The sequence below is a fragment of the Macrosteles quadrilineatus genome, unplaced genomic scaffold, assembly GCF_028750875.1.
Source record: "Macrosteles quadrilineatus isolate MER2022 unplaced genomic scaffold, UCM_ALF_1.0 Scaffold_1__1_contigs__length_201487025, whole genome shotgun sequence".
NCBI lineage: Eukaryota > Metazoa > Arthropoda > Insecta > Hemiptera > Cicadellidae > Macrosteles > Macrosteles quadrilineatus.
Genome location: NW_026542594.1, coordinates 41,477,909 through 41,499,051, shown reverse-complemented (window position 1 = coordinate 41,499,051; position 21,143 = coordinate 41,477,909). Strand labels below are relative to the sequence as shown.

The window sequence follows — 21,143 nt, the reverse complement described above, 5'->3', positions numbered from 1 at the left end:
CCCTGCAATATCTAAACATGACCTCATTTTCTGTGTGTAATCAATCAAATCTCCCAAGCCCAAAGCAAAGTTTATTAAATATCGGAATTTTAAAAATATGAATGTCGCTCAGTTCATGTTAGATGTTCCACAAACTCCGTGGCACTTCATTGAAAATTTAAATTCTGTCGATGAAATGGTTCATGAGCTAAATTCATCCATATTGAATCTCTTTGACAAGCATGCTCCCATCGTTTCAAAACGTGAGACAAAACGAAGACCTGTTCCGTGGATGATCCCTGAAATTAAAAGTTTGATGGCTCAACGTGATAGCTTATTTAGAAAGGCTAGACGCTCCAGCAATTTAGAACTAAAACAACAATATCGGAATCATCGTAATCGAGTTAAACAGCTTCTACGAAATTCGAAACTCAGATACATTCAGAAACTTTTTGAAAATCAAAAGCAACCATCAAATGTTTTATGGCGCAAGGTTAAAAGTCTTGGGCTAGGGAAACAATTTGATTCTCAACCGGTACACATTCCTCTAAATGAGTTAAACGTTTACTTTTCTTCTTGCAGTCAAAATACCAACCAGCATCAAGTTGACAGTTACTTAAATTAACTAGTTAACTCTCCAACCCCACACCTGAGATATCCTGAGTTTAATTTTAAACCAGTTATTCAGTCCGATGTTTTGATGGCTATCCGCAGAATCCGAAGCAATGCTGTCGGTTCTGATGGTATCCCTATTCGTTTTATCAAAGACATCCTCTATGCCATCCTTCCAACTATCACGTTCATTTTTAATGCATCTTTAAGGCACCATTCTTTCCCTTCTTCTTGGAAGTCTGCCATTATCCGTCCCCTAAAAAAGATCTCAGCCCCAACCTTGGTTGGGGATTTCAGGCCGATAAGTATTTTGCCCGCTCTATCTAAAGGCCTAGAAAGAATCGTTCACTGTCAAATCACTGAATTCATCACAGAAAACAACATTTTATCTGACTATCAATCTGGTTTTAGGACAGCACACAGTACAGAGACAGCACTCCTTCGAGTGACTGAAGACATAAAACTTGCTATGGAGCGTCGACAAGGAACGATTCTAACTCTATTTGATTTTTCTAAAGCATTTGACTGTGTTAATCATGACCTGCTGGTTCAGAAATTACGGGCCATAGGGTTTTCCCATAATTCTCTTAAATGGCTGAGATCTTATCTGTCAGATAGGCAGCAATGTGTGGTGATTGGTGACACGAGATCAGACTGGGTGACTGTTACATGCGGTGTGCCTCAAGGGTCAATCCTTGGGCCTCTGCTCTTCGTACTGTACGTCAATGACATAAACTTGACCTTGGTCAACTGTAAACACCACATGTACGCTGATGACTTACAAATCTATGACCATTTTACTGCAAACAACGAAAACGACTGTGTCAGAAGGATCAATGAAGATGTCAACCAAATTGTTACTTGGACTGAGAATCATGGACTGAGACTAAATCACCTGGGCGTCATCATCGGGTATGCTCCAGCGGTCACAGAATTATTGTTTGAGATTTGTCTATGGTCTGCGACGTATGGAGCATATCACGCCATACTACCTTGAGGCACTGAAATTAAATGATCAAAGATTCATTAAAATTTTGTCATTGGTTTTTTCAATTTTGAAATCAGGCTCCCCAAAATATTTCAAATCCGATTTTAAATTTGTGTCTCAGGGTAGTTCACGAATGTCTCGTTATTCTTCGATCACATTGCGTATACCTCATCATGTGACCACAGCTTATGGCAGGGCTTTTGTTGTTACCGCTTGTCGTCTGTGGAACGGCCTACCCCTACACATTAAGACCCTTGAAAAACGTTCCCAGTTTGTGGCGGCACTGAAAAAGCTCTATTTTGAGAAGATGGTCTCGGCTGGCGTGTCCTAGGGCTACTGTTACCTTGCGCGTTTGCTGATGCGTGTATGCGAGAGTGTATGAATGTGTTTTTCTATTTGTTAAATTTTTATGTTTTTTTTTAGATATGTAGGTACTTGAATTGTTAAATATTTTATGTTTAATTAGATTAAGTTATCCCTATGTCACATTATTTATGTTATATTTTTAATGTCAGGTTAAGTGTAAGAAAGGGCCATGTGGCCCTAACTTTGCCTGAAAAAATAAAGGATTTTTCATTTTTCATTTTTCATTTTCACCCGCCGCCTGGGTACGGCACTCATGCTAGGCTATAACGATAAATATGGAAATAGATGGACTTTACATATTTCCTTTGTTAATTTGATAATCTATACTATTATATATCAATCTCATGGTGTTTGTATATATGTGTGTTATTCAACATAGTAAAAACTAAAAACTACTAGACAGACTGGGCTTAAATTTTACAAAATATAGCTATTATACCAAGAACGGTAATACAGTAGGACTAACTTATTTCCACTTCAATATTTGTAGAGACTTCGGGATTTGTAGAGACTAACACCTAACAATTTGTTGAAATAAAATTAATTTTCAATAGGAATATTATGTTTTAGTCTACCTGAGGAAACCATTAGTAAGTAACAACAAAATTTGAAGTTTTCATTTTGGAGGCATACTGACTCCTCATTACCTCCTTCTATGCTTAAGATCAGATTTGTACTGGATTAGCTGCATCATTTCAATAAACATAAAGGCTATTTACATATACTGTATACAAAACTTCCATGATGGAAAAGTTTACTTGTGTCCCACAGGTGGGTTGGACAATGGTCTTGGGACACAGAAATCGTCTTCAAAATATTCGCCCAGCTTGTAGTAAGGCTTCCCTTTCATGAGGCTCTTCAGGTTCAAGGCAAACTTATTGCAATCGAGGAGTTTGATACTGTCACGCAGCTTATTGTATAGCTTCAGGGCTATGATTGGGAAGGCGTCCTTAGTCTTACTAAGCCTGCGGAACGGAATGTCAATCTTGGTTTTGCATCTTGTATTGTGGCTGTGCACATTATTCCATGTGTTGAATTTCTGTAGGTTGTCATGGACGTAGCATAAAGATGTAAAAATGTAATTACTGTAAACAGTCAATATGCCCGTCCTTACAAAAAGTGGTACAATGTGGTTACAAAAAAAAAAAAAAGTGGTCACAAAAAAAATAAAAGTGGTTACAATGATCCCTTCTACCACTACCGGTGATGATTCGCAGTGCCTTCTTTTGTTGGCGTAGGACTTTGAGGCAGTCAGGAGCATGGCCACAAAGCTGGAGACCGTACGAAATGTGGCTGTGGAACAAAGAATGATACACCTCTATCAGGTAGAATTTAGGGACAAGTCTTGTAAGTTTTCGGAGAAGAAAGTTAATCCTCGCTAACCTTTTACAAATATTGTCAATGTGGTCTCCCCAGGTTAGTTTAGGATCAAGAATAAAGCCTAATAGGGACACATTTTTTGACACTTGATCTAGCGATGGCGTTAAGGAGCAGATAAGTTTCTGGGTTTTATCTTCATTTAGTTTAAACTTGTTACAATTAAACCACTCTCTGGCAGCTGCGAACAAAAGCTCAGATTCTTCCATCGCTGCGTTTGGATTTCTTCCAGTCGTAATCAGTGTCGTGTCATCCGCAAATCTTAGCGCCTTACCCTCCGACTCAAGGTCATTTATTGCTACTAGGAATAATATTGGCCCCATTACTGAGCCCTGAGGCACGTCATGCTCTACTTTAAGCGCATCAGACAATGCACCACCAAGGGAAATAATTTGCTGACGATTGTCGAGATAAGAAGCAAGTGTTGAGTAAACCTTTTCCCCAAAACCATAACCCCTTAGCTTGTCCAAAAGGATCTGGTGAGATACCACGTCAAACGCCTTTGACAGATTACATAGAGTCAAAGCTACAGACTCGGAGGCTTCGAAAGCACCTTGTATTTTCTCATACAGATCGGACACTGCCATGATAGTTGACCTACCTTGCCTAAAGCCATGTTGCAGGTTGGAAAGCAAGTTGTACTGTACTAGATACTCAACTACATGCTGCTTCATGACAGTTTCCATGACTTTGGCTATCATAGGTATGAATGATATAGGTCGGTAACTGGCCATACTGGAAGGGTCACCTTTCTTGAAAATAGGCACCGTTTTTTATTTTATTTTTTTTTTAACAGAGGGCCAGGCTTACAAGTTACCATGGGATAGCATCGCAGCTAGAACAGCTTATTGTGCACCCTCGTTCACAGGTCCTCATTCTCCGTCAAATCCCAGGTCCTTGGTGAACCGTGAGAGCGTCTTGACTATGGTGACCTGTTCTTCCCTTTGATCTCCCATCAATAGGCCAAGGGATCTCATACGCAGACCTTGTAGGGCTGGGCACCTAAATATACCTTCACAGCTTTCACAAGGTCTCTGGCTGGGGCAAGCCGTAGCGAGATTTCCCTGAAAGGACTCAGCTCCTGAACTTACTTGACCAGCCAATCCTTTGTGGCTGCGTCAGCACAGCCTCCACCTTTCTTCCTGGAGGCTTCATTAGAGTCAGCTTTGGGGGTACCACCCTTGCCCTGCTTTTTCCCAGCATCCTAGTTCCCGGAGGAACTGGCTTTGCAGGCAGCAGAGTTAGGGTGCTTAGCAGCCCACACCAGCCTCCTCTCACTTCTGGATAGCACCTTTTCGCCTTTGGCTAAAGCATCCACTATCCTCCGTCTTTGCAACTCACCCCTGGAAAATCCTTTTTGTACGAGGGATCTCATACGCAGACCTTGTAGGGCTGGGCACATAAATATACCTTCACAGCTTTCACAAGGTCTCTGGCTGGAGCAAGCCGTAGCGAGATTTCCCTGAAAGGTCTCAGCTCCTGAACTTGCTTGACCAGCCAATCCTTTGTGGCTGTGTCAGCACAGCCTCCACATTTCTTCCTGGAGGCTTCATTAGAGTCAGCTTTGGGGGTACCACCCTTGCTCTGCTTTTTCCCAGCATCCTAGTTCCCGGAGGAACTGGCTTTGCAGGCAGCAGAGTTAGGGTGCTTGGCAGCCCACACCAGCCTCCTCTCACTTCTGGATAGCACCTTTTCGCCTTTGGCTAAAGCATCCGCTATCCTCCATCTTTGCAACTCGCCCCTGGAAAGTAGTTTTTCGTTCCTTTCCGGTTTCTGCGAGCTTGTCGTCATCGTCAGATTTCAGTAGACCTTCCTCCTCCATTTGGGTCAGACTGTCTACATAGATCTCACGAATACCGGGTATTTAAGTCCACCTCCCCAGTGACCCGATTAGGGAGGTAAAGGGTGTGTACGACTGGGTTACCCCTGGTTCCCAGAAGGCTCCGTTAAGACACTGAATATTAGGCCCCCAGTGCCACAAGACTCTTGGCACGGATCGCATTACACTTTAGTCTAGGGCCCCCCTCACTTGGTTCTGTAGGTGGACCAACACCCAGTGGCAGAAGGTAGCTCTCCGCAGCTAACAAGTGAGAGTTGGGGTTTAGGTTGTGGCCAATCTGCCGAACCAACCCCGCATGCGAGGTTTAGCCGGAACGGCGCGAAATTTTCTCCCACTCACTAAACCCCCATACCTTCCTCGTATGCACCACCAAGGGAAATAATTTGCTGACGATTGTCGAGATAAGAAGCAAGTGTTGAGTAAACCTTTTCCCCAAAACCATAACCCCTTAGCTTGTCCAAAAGGATCTGGTGAGATACCACGTCAAACGCCTTTGACAGATCACATAGAGTCAAAGCTACAGACTCGGAGGCTTCAAAAGCACCTTGTATTTTCTCATACAGATCGGACACTGCCATGATAGTTGACCTACCTTGCCTAAAGCCATGTTGCAGGTTGGAAAGCAAGTTGTACTGTTCTAGATACTCAACTACATGCTGCTTCATGACAGTTTCCATGACTTTGGCTATCATAGGTATGAATGATATAGGTCGGTAACTGGCCATACTGGAAGGGTCACCTTTCTTGAAAATAGGCACCGTTCTCGAGACTTTCATGCTTCTAGGAAAAATGCCGGCATTCAGGCATAGGTTTATGACCCTACAAAGTGGGACTGCAATACTGTCAATGATAGTTTTGAGAACAGCGGCATTCATACCATAGATGTCAGGACTTTTCGAAGGTTTTAGTTTTTTCACTATTCCCAAGAGTTCACCAGGAGTTATGTCCCGCCAATGAAGTAAGGTTGGCCCATGGGTTCTATTTGAGTGAGCAGCGTTTTGTTTTGGGGGTAATGGTCGAAGCTATTTACAATGGTTGTGACACTGTCAAGTAGGAAAATATTAAACTCATCCGGACTAGCCTTACACTTAGACGAAGGGGGCTTGCTTGTGCCTCTATTTGTATTAATCAAGTTCCAGAGTGCCTTACAGGGATCCAGCGAGCTATCAATACTTTTGGCATTTGCAGCCCTCTTAGCCTCATCTACTTTCCACCTTTAAAGTTTTTTTGCCCTAGTATAGAGTGATCTGAGGTTGTCAACGTCTGCTTTACCAGTTGCAACGTTGTCTGAAATGTCTTATGTAACTATCATGCCACACAGGAAAATCAGAAAGGTGACTTACCACATTGAGGTTGGTCCACATTAACACGGCCTTGTGATCAGCCACAAATGCCTCCGTTACCCAAACCCTTTAGTGCCATGCATCCAAGTTGGTAGCCACAGTATCCAAGCAGTTTTCACCTCTGCTCGGTAGTGTATTTGTCACAAAGAGTCCATGGTTCCGCAACACATTGGAGAAATCATCAGTAATCGGATTCTTAAGGTTCAGAGCAATGTTAAAGTCTCCTCCAATTACCTTTTTGTTGAAATCAGTAATATAGGCCAGACATTGGTCAAATAGATCAAAGAAAGTGTCACTATTGCCATCAGGGGGCCGGTACACACTTAGAACAATGGCAGAGAAATCTATTAGATCGATTGCAACAACCTCAAAGACAGTCTCCACACAAAAACGTGATAGGTCTATAGCCTTGTAGCTTAGTTTTTCATTGAGGTATATAGCAACACCACCGTTTTTATGGTGATTGCGGCAGAGGGATGATACTAAATTTAGTCCACCAACCCTACTGTAATAATCAGTCTCACTTGTCACAAGCCAGTGTTCACTAACACTAATGCCATTTTCTTCACAAAAAAGCGAGGTTACATTTAGTTTAGTTCTTTAAGGGAATATTATTAACTACAAAACTGTTGTGGGAAAGTCATTGGCGAGAAAAATCTGTAGCTGCAAAATTTGCCATGAATTCGTTGTGGAGAGATTTTTTTTACAATGGAAATGTCCCGTTGAGCTCCAAGGTTTTTGCTTTTAATTCATTGATAAGATCAATTATGTGTTACGAAAGCCAAATTTGGGGTTTTAAAGAGAGTCAACAGGTTGAGGGAATTTTGAAATGATTTATTAAGAAAATATTTTGCCTTCCAAAGTATGTGCCTAATTATATTTTGCATTTAGAGACAGGAATAGAAAATATGTATTGTTATACCTTAATGTCAAATGTCAATTATTTAATACAATCTTTGTCGCTCCCAGCGAACAGACTTACAAACTTTTTTGCCAAGCAAGTTATTTTTAAAAACGTAGCCTGGGCTAGAGAATGGAGGAATTTAGGTCAAATGCATGGTATTAACATAGACTTTAATATTGAATGTTTAGGATCAATGCAGGATCAGCTGATAAGAGTTGTAGAGTCTAGGACGGCGAACAAGCAGGCCTGGAATCAAGCCGCGCTGGAATGTCGTTATCACCACACTGACTTAAATCACTTGATCAATCACTTGATCAATTGATCACTTGACTTAAATCTCTGCCATCGGTCTTATCTTTCAGATAATATTAGTATGAATTTACAGCGTTGGATTTTCAAGGCAAGAGCTGAGGCAATACATCTGAATTATAAACCTTGGATTTTGGAACAAAATGTCCATTGCTCACTTTGTAATTTTCAAGAGGATGAAAACATTTTCCATTTTGTAGGTAGATGCCCGGTTCATTGACTTTAAGACAAGATTTCTTTTTCTTTAGGGTGGGGGTATTGGTTTTAATATATGTATGTGTATGTATGTAAGTATGTGTGTGTGTGTATATATGGATCTATAACATATATTGGGTTGTGAGCCAGCTATTTTATTTTTTAGTTTCAATTGCTTTAATTAAACATTTTGATTTCAGACTTTTTACTTTTGATTTTAGTCCAGAATTTAATTTATAGTTTTAAATTAAAAGTGTACTATAAAAAAAGGTGTATGCCAACCACGTATACGGTTCTATGAACCATTACGGTTTTAGTGTAAGTCATTGTGGCTTCCTGCGAGGAGCCTAGGTTTGTAAGGAAAATCTTTTGTTCAATAAAGCACTGTTTTCATTCATTCATTCATTCATTCATTCACTGCACATTTTAAAAACCAAACTTAATTAAATCGTTTGGCCTACGACTTATATCATGGTCTAGGCCTAGGCTAGGTTCTGAGTATGAGCAGTCAGAGCGAAGTTTTGATTTAGCAAATTTTCCGAGGCTCTCCAGAATAAAAAAACATTTGATTGTCACGATTTTAGGCCACACAGAACTGTTCATAATTTTGTTTTTGGCGTCGAAGCCCACACCAAGTTTGAAGCTCTCATTAACTCCCTTCGTGTCAAGTTTTTCATTCAGGGAAGCTTGTTGACAGGAATTGCCTTACAGTCTCAACCGAAGTGCCTTGTTTTACTTTCCCCAGATGAAACCAAGCTCGTTTAGATCCAGCCAAAATGTCGCTATTTCCTCCAGTACCCACTAGCACACTATTTCCACTTTTACGGCGGCCATTTTCTCGTTCACGACCACTGACAGAAGTGACTGAAGTGAGTGAAGTGACAGTGCCAATATTTTCATGTTTGTTGTTCTTCTTCTTTGTCATGGAGCCATGACCCCTTGATTTATCGCTGACGTAGGAAGATATCTTGACATTTGCATTTTTTTGACGCTGGTTTCTGTCAGACCGACCCTCGACAAGTGTTTGGGCGTAGCTTTTGTTTTGGCTACGATTTCCATGTTGGACACTATTCCATTCCACACGATTTTCAAGCCGATCTTCCATAGGAGTTTCAGATTCAATATTTACATTGTCATGGTTATTTACATTTGTATTTACATGTAGAGGGGTTATACAACCGGTAGGCTGATCAGTTTGTTCCTAGGCTTTGTAGCTAGGCCTCCATATGGCTTTCCACAATGTTAATAGAATTTTTTTATCACATCAACATTCAGACTGGAGTCGGAGCCTATGATGTTTTTATTGTTAGATGGTGCAGTACATATTTTTTACTAGTAGGCCTACTTAACAGAAACACCGGTTTATTTCTTCGAAGTGCTAGTTATTTAAGTTATTTTAATCACTTAACAACAGCTTTTATCAATGAGATAGACAAATAAATAAGGAAATAGTATGGCATTCTCATACCTAAAACTTGCTTCTCGCGTCTATGTTTACACAAATCATTGTCTTATTCTTAAAAACTTTTACAAATATCTAAGTTCAAATTCGTGAAAATGTTTCACACAAAAACTAGAATTGTTTAAGATAATTTGACCGAAGAATAGCAGGAAGCCAAACACTGTATGTATTATTCATTTTTAATTGAGCTTTCGTAATTATTCTTACATCCAGGCACATCACATCTATCTGGCATGCTGTAGTTACAAGTTCAATGTCATTACTAATGATTAAGGGTAGTAGAAACGCGATTATGTACGTAGAGTACGCGACTCCTCCATTCACTGTAATGGTAAGACAACCGCACACCAAGACACGGAAGCAACGTTGCCACTTTTCGCTCGCCGCGGCCTTGTACAGGGTGGGGCAATGAGAACGCCACAATTTGTTTTAGCTGTCACATGTTAATTGTTGCAACAACGAATGATCAGCTGTGCTTAAAACATCAATTAAACTATGCCATTTTAGTAAATATTATGCCCGAGGCTATTAACACTGAGATTTTGATGTGCAAACCTATTTTTAAAATAGTGGTTCTTGTGCAAAAACCCAGAGATTGTTTGGACCACATTTTATCCATGGTCAACATGGCACTGTTCCAGGAAAACAATGGTGAACTGGGTAAAACTATTTAGGATAAACACTTAAACCTAAAAAAACATCGGTGGGTGCCGCAAAACTCTTTGTACACCAGCAAATGTTGAAAGAGTGCGAGTCGCAGTAACTCAAAGTCCAAAGAGATTTGCCAGGAAGCTGTTGTTTAAAGCTTTACGTTGGCTCCTTTTTTTGGACAGGGGGGGGTTTCTAATAAGCTACTTAATTGAAGTTCGAGGTTTTTCAAAGTCACCCCACAGATTTGCTTGAACCAAAGCTAAGAATTGTCCAAAAACTAAAGTGATTCCTCAAAAAATGCTGGAGGAGTATTTGACGGAGTTTTTAAGTGCCTAATGTCAAGTAGGACAAGGACGTCACTTGCAGGATTTCATTCTCAAGAAATGGAAAATGACTTTGTTAAGTTAAAATGGCAAAAGATAAGCTGTGTTTTGATGTGCTATTTATATCCATCGGGTAAATATTATTGAGTTTGTACTGCTTATAAATTGGGGCGCTTTCATTGCCCCACCCTGTATTAGAGGTGGCTGTGACGGCAGTCATGACCTACCTTTTACCGGCGCCGTACGTGTCCGATGTTTACTGCGCTTTTTTGTATTTGTGTTTTGGCCAATCAATGTTAAATGTTTTGTGTACATGTATGTGTTATTTTTGTGAACTTTAAACCTTATGACGACCATTCTATGGAATAAGTCAATGCAACATTTTGACATGAGGATGTGTTTATGTAAACTCGAAACAGCTGTAGTCAACTAACTACAAACCAGGATCACTTGACGGATACAGGTATTCAAATTCAAAACTTCTTTATTTGTTTCATGTACAGCAATACAATAAATAGCGTCACAGTTCCTTAATCTAACTCAGTACATTGTTCAATTGAAGATAATTTAAACCTTTTATTGTTTTTTTTTTGTGTTAAAATGCATTATTGTAAACAATTACCAAATCAAATTCCAATAGAAAAATGAAGCATTTACATAATTCCTTATAGAATCATTTTAATGAGATCCGCTGGAAAAAAACAATGGATCCTTGAGCAATATCCGTGCAACTGCTTAGTACTCAGATAATTCAGTTACACTTTATAATTGCAACTGCTTAGTACTCAGATAATTCAGTTACACTTTATAATTAATTCAACAGGATTAAGAAAGCAAAAAATAACAGCTGGCTAAAAAGCATGACATTAACGTGTAAAGTGTACAAGCATTTAGGTAACAGGTAATCTATTTCATTTTCAATTTCATTTTAATTCATTAAATGTTTACTTATGATTGAATTTTATCTTACCATTCGGCGGATTGGGCCACAGATAGCATACATCTTAGATTTCGCCAGGGCTTGTCCTGTTGTATGGTCGACATCGGCAATTACCAGCTGAATTGAAGCATGGTCCTTTGCATGGATGATACGGTTGCTTGCTGAGCTGCAATAAAAATAACCACAGTTAGATAGAAGCTATACTTATGGTTAGCCGATGCAATAAACCTATAGGCGTGGACGCATAATCTTCCAAGATACTTAGTCTTTTAAACATAGCATGAGTGGGATTACACTTTTTGCATTTAAACATCTCTGCCGAACAACGTTACAAGTGAAAAAAGTAAATGAATAATTTCAAAAAAACACCAACGCCAATGCCGAAACAGCCAGTTTTCTGTGCAAATCACTTGTAAAGGGCAGTACATATACTACATAAAGGAGGGGGAAGGGGACGATATTTTTAAGTACTAAAATAATTCAATTATTGATTTGCTTTATTGGGATTCGTGACTGCATTAAGTCCTTTAAAGGTACCTACTAGATTAGATTAGGTTAGATAAAGTGTAGATTATACGTATTTGGGTTGCAAGCATAACATTTTGAAACTGTCTCTTCGTTTAACAAACTAGGCCTACTTCCAAAAGATAGAAAACAATATGGGTGTAACATCAATAAACAACCCGATTACCTAAGTTATAGCCTACACGTTAACTACCTAATCTAACCAAACTTCAATACACTTAATGCAGCCATGAAACCGCATAAACCCCAACCTGCCCTTCCCAACATATGCCAAAGATCATAGTTTCAACCAAAGTAGATCCGTACCTATTCTTGTTCCTCGGTGTGCAATGTGCTTCGCGCCTTGAACCAATTTTTTAAAGACAGTTTATTGTTTATTAGGATTGTTGGAATAGTCCAGGAATGTTTAAAATAAAAGTCCAGAAAGCAGAAATAGAAAGTTAAATGTCCTATCCTAACCTAGCTCCTTCAGTGAAACAATTAGTTCAAGTGCTTCATGGGCTTATCAATAAAAAAGTGTTATTTTGTTCTTGCTCACCCTAATTTGAATAAATAAGCAAGTTAGGGGTTTTATGTTATCAAAATAAAATTGCCTTGAAAAATCCACAAGTAGTAAGCTAGTAGGTTTAGCCTGCTAGGCTAAAAGGCATATTATTACTTAATAGCCTAGGCTATTTTTAAGTCAATGGGTAGACTATCTGAACCAAAACAAGTGTATAAAATTATCAGGTGAGGTTCATAATGTCCAAATTTCACAAACTCCAACGGTGACTTCACAATGTCCAACGTTAATATATTAAATAAACAGAGCGGTTTATAATGTCCAAATGTCATAAACTCCAAAAATATAACTTTCAAATAGGCCTACTTACCGTTTCACAACCTCCAAATTTCACAAACTCAAACGATTAGAATATTAAATAAACACTGCGGTTCATAATCTCCAAATTTCATAAGCTCCAACAGTACAGTCTCGGCCAGAAGTCGCTGCAGAGGTTGCCGTGGTTCGGTATGTAAGCGTAAGTGTTGTAGCCGCGCGTCACAAAACATCATTGTTGGTCCGTAGATGCGTTGTAAAAATTTTTAAGTATTGGTATTATTACCCCTTCCGCAGCAAACCTGCAGACTAATCAAATTTACATTTTCCTTGTTTGATTTACACTATCAATGAAGTTATTAGTTTATATATTGCAACATGGATAATTAAAGCCTCGTTAATATAATCGTACTTCCTAACTAATATTATAAATGTAAAAGTTTGTGTGTTTTTTGTCTCTTTGAAGTCCAATCACGCAATAACTACAGGTCGAATAGGTCTTAAATTTGGCTATCAAATTGTTAATTCCGCCCCTCGGGTCTCAAATTTTCAATGCTTATGTACCCTAGTTTAAATTCATATGGAAGCAGTATTTAACATATAAACTGTATCATAAGGATCAGCCGTTGACTTTATATAGCTGATAGCATTATTCCACAAATGTTATAACAGAAACGGTATGTGAATCATAAAGATTAACTAATGAGGACACTAGATTCAATCTTACTATGAGCATTCCATTTTGAATAATAAAATAAACATGTCTGCATTTGGCCAATCCAACTAAATTAACAGATGAAGTTCTTTTTGAAATGTTCTAAGCTTACTTGGGAAAAGCTTCGTCATCGATCACTTTCCGAATTATTACAAAAATTATGAACGTGTGTGTAAAATATTAAATAAAAGATGTGTAAAATAAAATAGGTGTATTCTGAAATGAATCCTAAATAACAATGATTGTAAACAAAAACAAAGTTAACTTATTAAGCATAACATATGTTATTTTTTTTAACATACAGTATGTTAGAAAAGACACATCAATTTTCCCCCTTTAAAGTTTTGACCGCAGCATTTGATCTACATGTCGTCTGCATGTTACTCCGTCCTCCAGTTCAACGTGGACATTATGAAACGCTCTGTTTATTTAATATATTAACGCTGGACTTTGTGAAATAATCGGTGGAGTTTGTGAAATTTGGACATTGTGAAACAGTGATTATTTGAATGTTATAGTTTTGGAGCTTATGAAACACTCTGTTGATTGAATATTTTAAGCGTTGGAGTTTGTGAAATTTGGAGATTATGAAGCGCTCCCAAATTATCCATAGAATACATACAACTGAACATAAACAACTGAATAAAATACATATAGCCGACCATAAAACCTTGGTTAACTTATAGCACGATAGCATTGACTACATGCAAAACTGATTTTACCATTTACCATCCGGTGTCTTCTCCACAATCCAGGGATTGCGGAATCGTCATACTTCTTCTTTGGACCAGGGTAAAAATGGGTTTGTAGGCCTATTCATGTCTCAGGTGTTGGAAAGTGAGCTCTTCAATGAAGTCTGGGACTGTGTAATATGGCCTAACTGTTAAGTATTGTGTTAGTTAGCTATTGAAGATGACAGGTTTTTTGATGGTTTTGAGTTGTGGTGGTAATAAATTGAAGAAGTAAGAGCCAGAATAGTGAGGACTATTATTGAATTTCTGCAATCGATGTTGTGGCAAGTCTATGTTATGTGTGTTGCGGAGGTTGTATGAATGTTGTTCTGATCTTAGGGTAGGTGTAGATTTTTTTGCAAGTGTGATGGATTCCAACAGGTACGGGGATATGACTGTAAGGATTTTGTGATCTCTGAAAATCGGCTTGCAGTGTTCATGGGATGGCAGTTGAAAGATTGTCCTTATGGTCTTCTTTTGGATGGTGAGGATGCGTTCCATGTTCTTGTCCGCTGTGGATCCCCAGGCAACAACTCCTTAACGCAAATGTGAAAAAAGAGGGGGTGGTAGGCTATTAATGCTATAGGTTCATTAGTGATGGCTTTAATTCTTCGAACAATGTGGTGTGCAGAAGATAATTTCCCACAGAGGTAGTCAACGTGGTCCTGCCAGCTGAGATTTTGGTCAACATATATTCCGAGGAATTTTGTTGAGCGCGATAGGGGTATGCTGAGGTCATGCCAATTGCCACCAGATTTGTTTTTGTTGTTTGGAGTAAAGTTTACGAGGACAGTCATTACTTGTATTAAGTTTCATAGAGTTTCATGTAGTGGTTGCTCTGTCAATTGTTGAGTTTACTAGGTTACAATTGTCAATATGATGGTTGGTGGGTAAGTACTACTATGGTTGTGTCGTCTGCAAATAAAATACAATTTATGTTGCCGTTGAATGATTCTGGTAGGCTGTTGATGTACCGGTAAGTCAGGAAATAGGCTACAGTGGACCGACTATTGAGCCCTGTGGATCGCCTCTGGTAGTCTTCCTCAAACTTGACTTAATACTTGATACGGTGTTTTGTTGCTGGTGCTGAATTCCTACAAACTGGAATCTGTCTGTAAGGTAGTCTACAATCCATCGCCGGGCTTTGTCTGTAATGTTTAACTGCTGCATTTTGCTCATAAAAATATTCCAGTCTGAGTTATCAAATGCTTTTTGCAGGTCTAGAAAAATTCCTGTTGCACTTTTTTTACCTTCCCAAATGTTGTTTATGTCCTTGCATAGCTTAGCTATTGCTGTGTTTGTGCTAAACCACTAAACCCCTTCCTAAACCCATGCTGGCAAGGGGAAAGTAGGTTTTTGTCTTCCAAGTAGGCTATCAGTTGATTATGGACTGTCCTTTCAAGCAGTTTAGAGATGGTGGTTAGGTTTGAGATAGGCCTATAATTATTGGGGCTGACCTTTCGCCCTTTTTACCGTACTGGGTAAATTTTGGCAATTTTCATTTTACTGGGGACAACGGCTTGCTGTATGGACGAATTTTAAAATGTGTTCTGGGGTTTTAAATAAAAGACGGAAAGTAAATAAAAGAAACGTCTTATAACACTTAAAACATATATTTACGCTTATACTGTTACTCACAAGACGGTAAATATACAAAAAAGATGGTAAGTGGTGATCGATTTCGATAGGACACTACAATCATCATCAGACCCAATAGGCGAATGACAAGAATCTTGAATGGTGTCCCTACTTATACCCTATTGGCTACCGGAAGCACCGGCCAATACATTTTTATAAGTACAACTGGAATCAAAATGTATTTGTTCATTAATCAACTTATTTCTATCTTTACATTTTTTCTTATAAATATACAATTCTTCCCAAGCATTCATTACATATCCTTTCTTACAATTCTTTAAAATATCTAGACTATCCTCAATTTTTCCTAGTGAGTGCCCATTTTGTAACAGGTGTTGTGCGACATTTGATCTTTCCGGTTTGTTGTTCCTCCATGCAGATATGTGGTTTTTGAAGCGGTTAACGAAGTTCACAGTCTGTCCAATGTAGAAGCTATCACAATCGTTACAATTGATTTTATAGATGCCCGAAGTGTCGAATTTGTTACAATCTTCTATTTTTGGATGCAGTATTCTACTCATGGTGTTCTGAGTCCTGTAGGCTATTGAAACTCCGTATTACTTGAATCTGTTAGCAGTCTAAAAAAAACTTAACTTAGTTAAGGGATGAGCATCGATAGTAGATGTTTTCTAAACATCAATGTTTTAGCGAATTTCCCTATAGGGAAGTATCTATTACCGTAGGTGGCACGGTAAGACCTAGGCCCGGGACCGATTTACTTTTTCATTTTGATGTCCCCAGAGGCCAAAAACACCATCCGTTTAAATTTTTATATATGTATAGGACATATAGATTTATATATATATATATACGTCCGTGAACGCGATAACTTGAGTAATTTTTTTCCGATTTTGATGAAATTTGGTTTAAAGGTGTAAGGCGGGATAAACTTAAATGAGTTTGCGAACCAGCATCGGACCATGGGAACGGGGTTTTATGGGGTTGTTTTTCTAATTTTTGACCCTCAAAAAACAAAATTTCCTAATTTCTCTCTAAACCTTTTTAAAGAGCTTTAAAAAAAAAAAAAAATAATTTAGTAAATCAAAGTGTTTTTGTACGGTTATTGATAACGGTGAAAATTAAAAAAACTGTAAATTTAAAATTCCCAAGCTATTCTTATGGAGAATATTGTAAAATGTTGTAGTTTGCTTGTTTATGGATATCTTGGCAAATTTATTTATTTTATACTAAGTTATTATTATTTTACTAAAAAATACACTTAATTAGTTTCCTTGTAGCAACAAACCTAGGTACTCATTAAACGGGTCTGACTTAGGGGAGGTACGATTGAGGCATTAGTTCAAAATTCCTCCGTGAACAGCGCTGTAGTAGAGAGCATTTTGGCAATGAAGGTTTACTAATCGCAAAAAAAGTTCTGTCCATAAAATAAAATTATATATGCCTCAAATTCAATTTTATAATTTTTTTATTTTAAAATTACTATCATAACCTAACCGAACTAACAAAACTTGCTGATAATGAAATAATAGGTATAAAAAAATTTTATTAATAGAAAAAATAATTCTTTTAATTAAATAAAACTAGAAATTGCTCAATTAAAATTTAATAATGACTTAATAATAAAATTAAACTGTCATAACTGAGCCGTGACTAATTCCACCGGGCGAGTGTCACGACTCATATTCATGGGTTCAAGTGTTTTTTTATAGTAGGCTAGTTTAGTGTGTCGTTTTGTTACTTCCACGACCCCGAACAAGGCTGTGGGTTTTTTGTTCTTATTACTCCCACCGCCAAGCACTTCAGAGGTTGCATGACTATCAACTAGTTAACCTCGCAGACATTTTTTCATCGTTTTCCATCGCCTTTTTGGCACATGTTTTATGCAAAGTTGGTAATGTTTTTTACTTTGTGCTTAGTCTGCGAGGTTATGGAATAAAATTTACCGCGCCACGCGCGCCTTTTGGGGCCCGGAGGAGTACCTTGGATTGACCAACATCAGTCTTGGCGGAGAGGAATATTTCAACTAGGCTGGCGCTGGATAATGGCCCCCCCCTCTCCGCCCTGCTTCTTCTCTCCTCCGGTGCTGTCCGCCCAGCTTCATGGCCCTCCGGTGTCACACACTTGAGGACTGATACCGCCAGGGTTACCGCAAGTTACCACCTGTTTGTTATTTAATTGCTGTTGCCAAATGAACTTGAAATTTTATTAGCCTATTCGTTATTTAGTTGTAAGCACAGCGTTCTATTTTGTTATCCATTTCAAATTTTATCTAACAGTGTTAGCCTAATTATTCTATTTTTAAAATCTTTCTACTGTATTTAATTCTTGGGGCCCCTAACTAATTATTTTGTTACCAAGTTCAAAATACATATTAAGAAGAAATATTTATCTATTGTTATAATTTGTTAATTTTGGTAAAATGTTTATAAAGGTTAAACTTTTATTAAATCCTTCTGATATTCTGAATGATTAAAATAAATTATTGTAAGTCAGCAGCTTAGATGGGTATCTAAATTTATTTAAAGTTTTTGAGAGTATTTAATTCATGTATTGTTGTTGATTTTGTTGTTGTGTTTATTTAAATGATTAATTACAGCTCGTTTCTCTCAAATGGCGTGTTGTTCTTGAACCTCCATCCATGGTTCTCATTTTGTTAAGTAAAGTTTTGTGAGCCGCTCCTCGGGCCTGCGCATGGATCACGCTTCCATTTCGTTAGTCTGGGTGCAGGCACGAGGGAATGGTTCATAACCAAACCAAACTTGCTGATAATGAAAAAATCTTAGTCAAAAAGTTAGTGCCACCAGCGGGATTCGAACCCGGGACTCTCAGCATATCAGCCCGGCACGCTAACCACTAGACCAACGAGGCCGATGGCTGCAATCCGTATTGTTACGGTAATGGTGTTCCCTCAGCTAATGGGAAGCCCACAGCTGTCATTGTAAGCTCATCTATACCTCCCCTAAGTAAATACCTCATTAAACCTAATGTTATTTAAATAGGTTTAGTTAAAAATTAATTCAGACGAATGGAAATTCACTTAGTCGGCAGGTTTGCTGCGGCGGGGGTATTTCTATCGATGTTTGATGTTTTTTACATCGATGGTAACTTACATAGATTAAGTAAACTTAAGCTTACCAATGTTTTTGGTACATCAATTTTACCATCAAACATAGATGTTTTTGGCTAAGTATTGAAATATCAATGTCTTCCATGATTGATTTGTAGGCTATAAGTTTAAGCTGTTACAGTGCAGATAGCAGACAAAAAAAACATAAAATTAACATTGATGTTACACCAGCGATTGTGAACATCAATGGTTTAACATATGCTACCTATCCCTAAGTAATACAGTTGTAAGAATGTAGCCTACAAATTTACGAGAAAAAAAAATATTATTCAAATTCATTATTAGAGTAACAAATTATTTAACCCTAGAGCTGGCAGTCATTTTACTCTGTGGTGGCATGGGTTTATAAGATGCCGCGCAAGCATTTTTTAAAATACTTAAAAAATATAAATAGCCCAGAAAACTTTAAAATTTTCATGTACTATGTAACTAAGTACCGGAGAGCAAAAAAAAATTATATTTATCCATATTTTACTCTGTGGTGGCATGGGTTTATAAGATGCCGCGCAAGCATTTTTTAAAATACTTAAAAAATATAAATAGCCCAGAAAACTTTAAAATTTTCATGTACTATGTAACTAAGTACCGGAGAGCAAAAAAAAATTATATTTATCCATATAAAGCCCAAAGTACCCATGAACTTTTGAGAAAACTACAAGTCACACCCCCATAAACATCCTACTTATGTTCCTCATGACGTGAAACCTTGCGCAAAACTATCCATTATTTCATAAATTGCTATATAAGGTCGCAATTCCTTTTAGGGAACTTTCCATATACCTAAAATATCTCAGCTGTAGGCTACTTATTTGTTTCTTATCTTTCAATTCATTACCTTATTAAAATCAGGAGTGATTATTTGTTTGCATTACTGTATCCTGTTTTGTTCATTTCAGGTTAACTTAACCAATCAGTTTTTTAATACTTTATAGTTTTATACCACAAACCAATGCTGCTCTGATCCTATCAGAGCTATGAATGGATCAGAGCCAGACGAGCACTGCAAGCCTCTTTTTAAGGATTTTAAGATTCAAACTGTAATAAATTTGTTTAGGCCTATTTATGATCTTGCCCTCTATATCTTAAAAAAAACCCCCATCACCTAAAATTCAATAATCATAATCACAATACCAGGTTTAAAAATAGTGCCTTTGCCTTATTAGAATCACATCGTCTGAGTAAGACTAACAAGAGCCACATATTGTTATCAACTAAAATATATATATCCTTCTTATAGCCTGGACGATTTGTTCAAATCTGGCCAGATAATTCTTTGATTGTATAACCCTGCTGCTAACCTGTTGCTTTATCAGGTCCTTATATTGTTGTTTGATTAGTCATACGTACATATTTTAGTTATTTAGCCCTATTGCTTTTTCAAAATATTGAAAGTGTTTTTGATTTTGTTTTGTTTGACGATTGATGTATGATCATGATTTTGACTTTGCCGATGATCTAATGTATCCTTATTGTAATGTCTTGGATTACTCTTTGTAAATTTTATTTATCAGCTGACTTTAAAATAAGTGTGTTTAAAAAACCATTGTATTTAGCTCAGCATCATAAAAACAATACAAAACAAAAATAGTAAACACACTTATTTTAAAGTCAGCTGATAAATAAAATTTACAAAGAGTAATCCAAGACATTACACATCTTCCCCCTTAAAAAAAAAAATCACATGCTCTTCTTTTCGAAAAATACGTCTGTTTCTTAGTTATGTCTGCTTCTCAGTTGATCGGCGTGCCGCCGGTATTTCCTTCCTTCTTGAATTACAATATGACACGGGACCAGTCCTTCTCAAAATTACTCCTTCTTCACACGGATTGTTTTGTTGTTTTATCCACACTGGATCGCCTGGTTGAAACTCTCTCCATTTTGCATGTAAGTCGTGGTTCTTTTTCTGTCTTACCAAAGCTTCATCGATGTTTGCCATCATATCTGGTTTAAGAGTACTGAGTTTGCACCTCAGTTGTCTACCATACAACATTTCAGCTGGTGTTTTGCCAGTAGTTTGGTGTGGTGTGGTTCGGAAAGGAAAGTTTGAAGTCGCTTGGATAGAGTGAGTCCATCTGCTTTTGATGCTCCAAAATGTCTTTTGAATGTCTGAACATATCTTTCAGCTAATCCGTTTGATCTTGGGTGGTACGGAGCTGTAGTTATGTGTCGAATGTTGTTAAGTGAGCAAAACTGTTTGAATGTCGAGGCTGTGAACTGAGGACCGTTGTCGCTTACAATCATCTTTGGTAAACCCAGCCTTAAAAATATATCTTCTAAAATTGCAATAGTTTTATCCGTTGTCATTTTTGCTGTCGGACAAACCTCCAGCCACTTTGTGGT

General features: G+C 37.9%; 1 protein-coding gene across 1 annotated transcript in view; it reads right to left on the bottom strand.

Moving 5' to 3' along the window:
- LOC128982823 (40S ribosomal protein S21) overlaps nt 1–21,143 on the bottom strand; it is a 59,290-nt gene that overhangs the window by 29,812 nt on the left and 8,335 nt on the right. Inside the window, exon 3 of the mRNA XM_054401840.1 lies at nt 11,320–11,455. Within this exon, the coding sequence (XP_054257815.1) occupies nt 11,320–11,455 (136 nt within the window). The remainder of the gene's footprint in view (nt 1–11,319; nt 11,456–21,143) is intronic.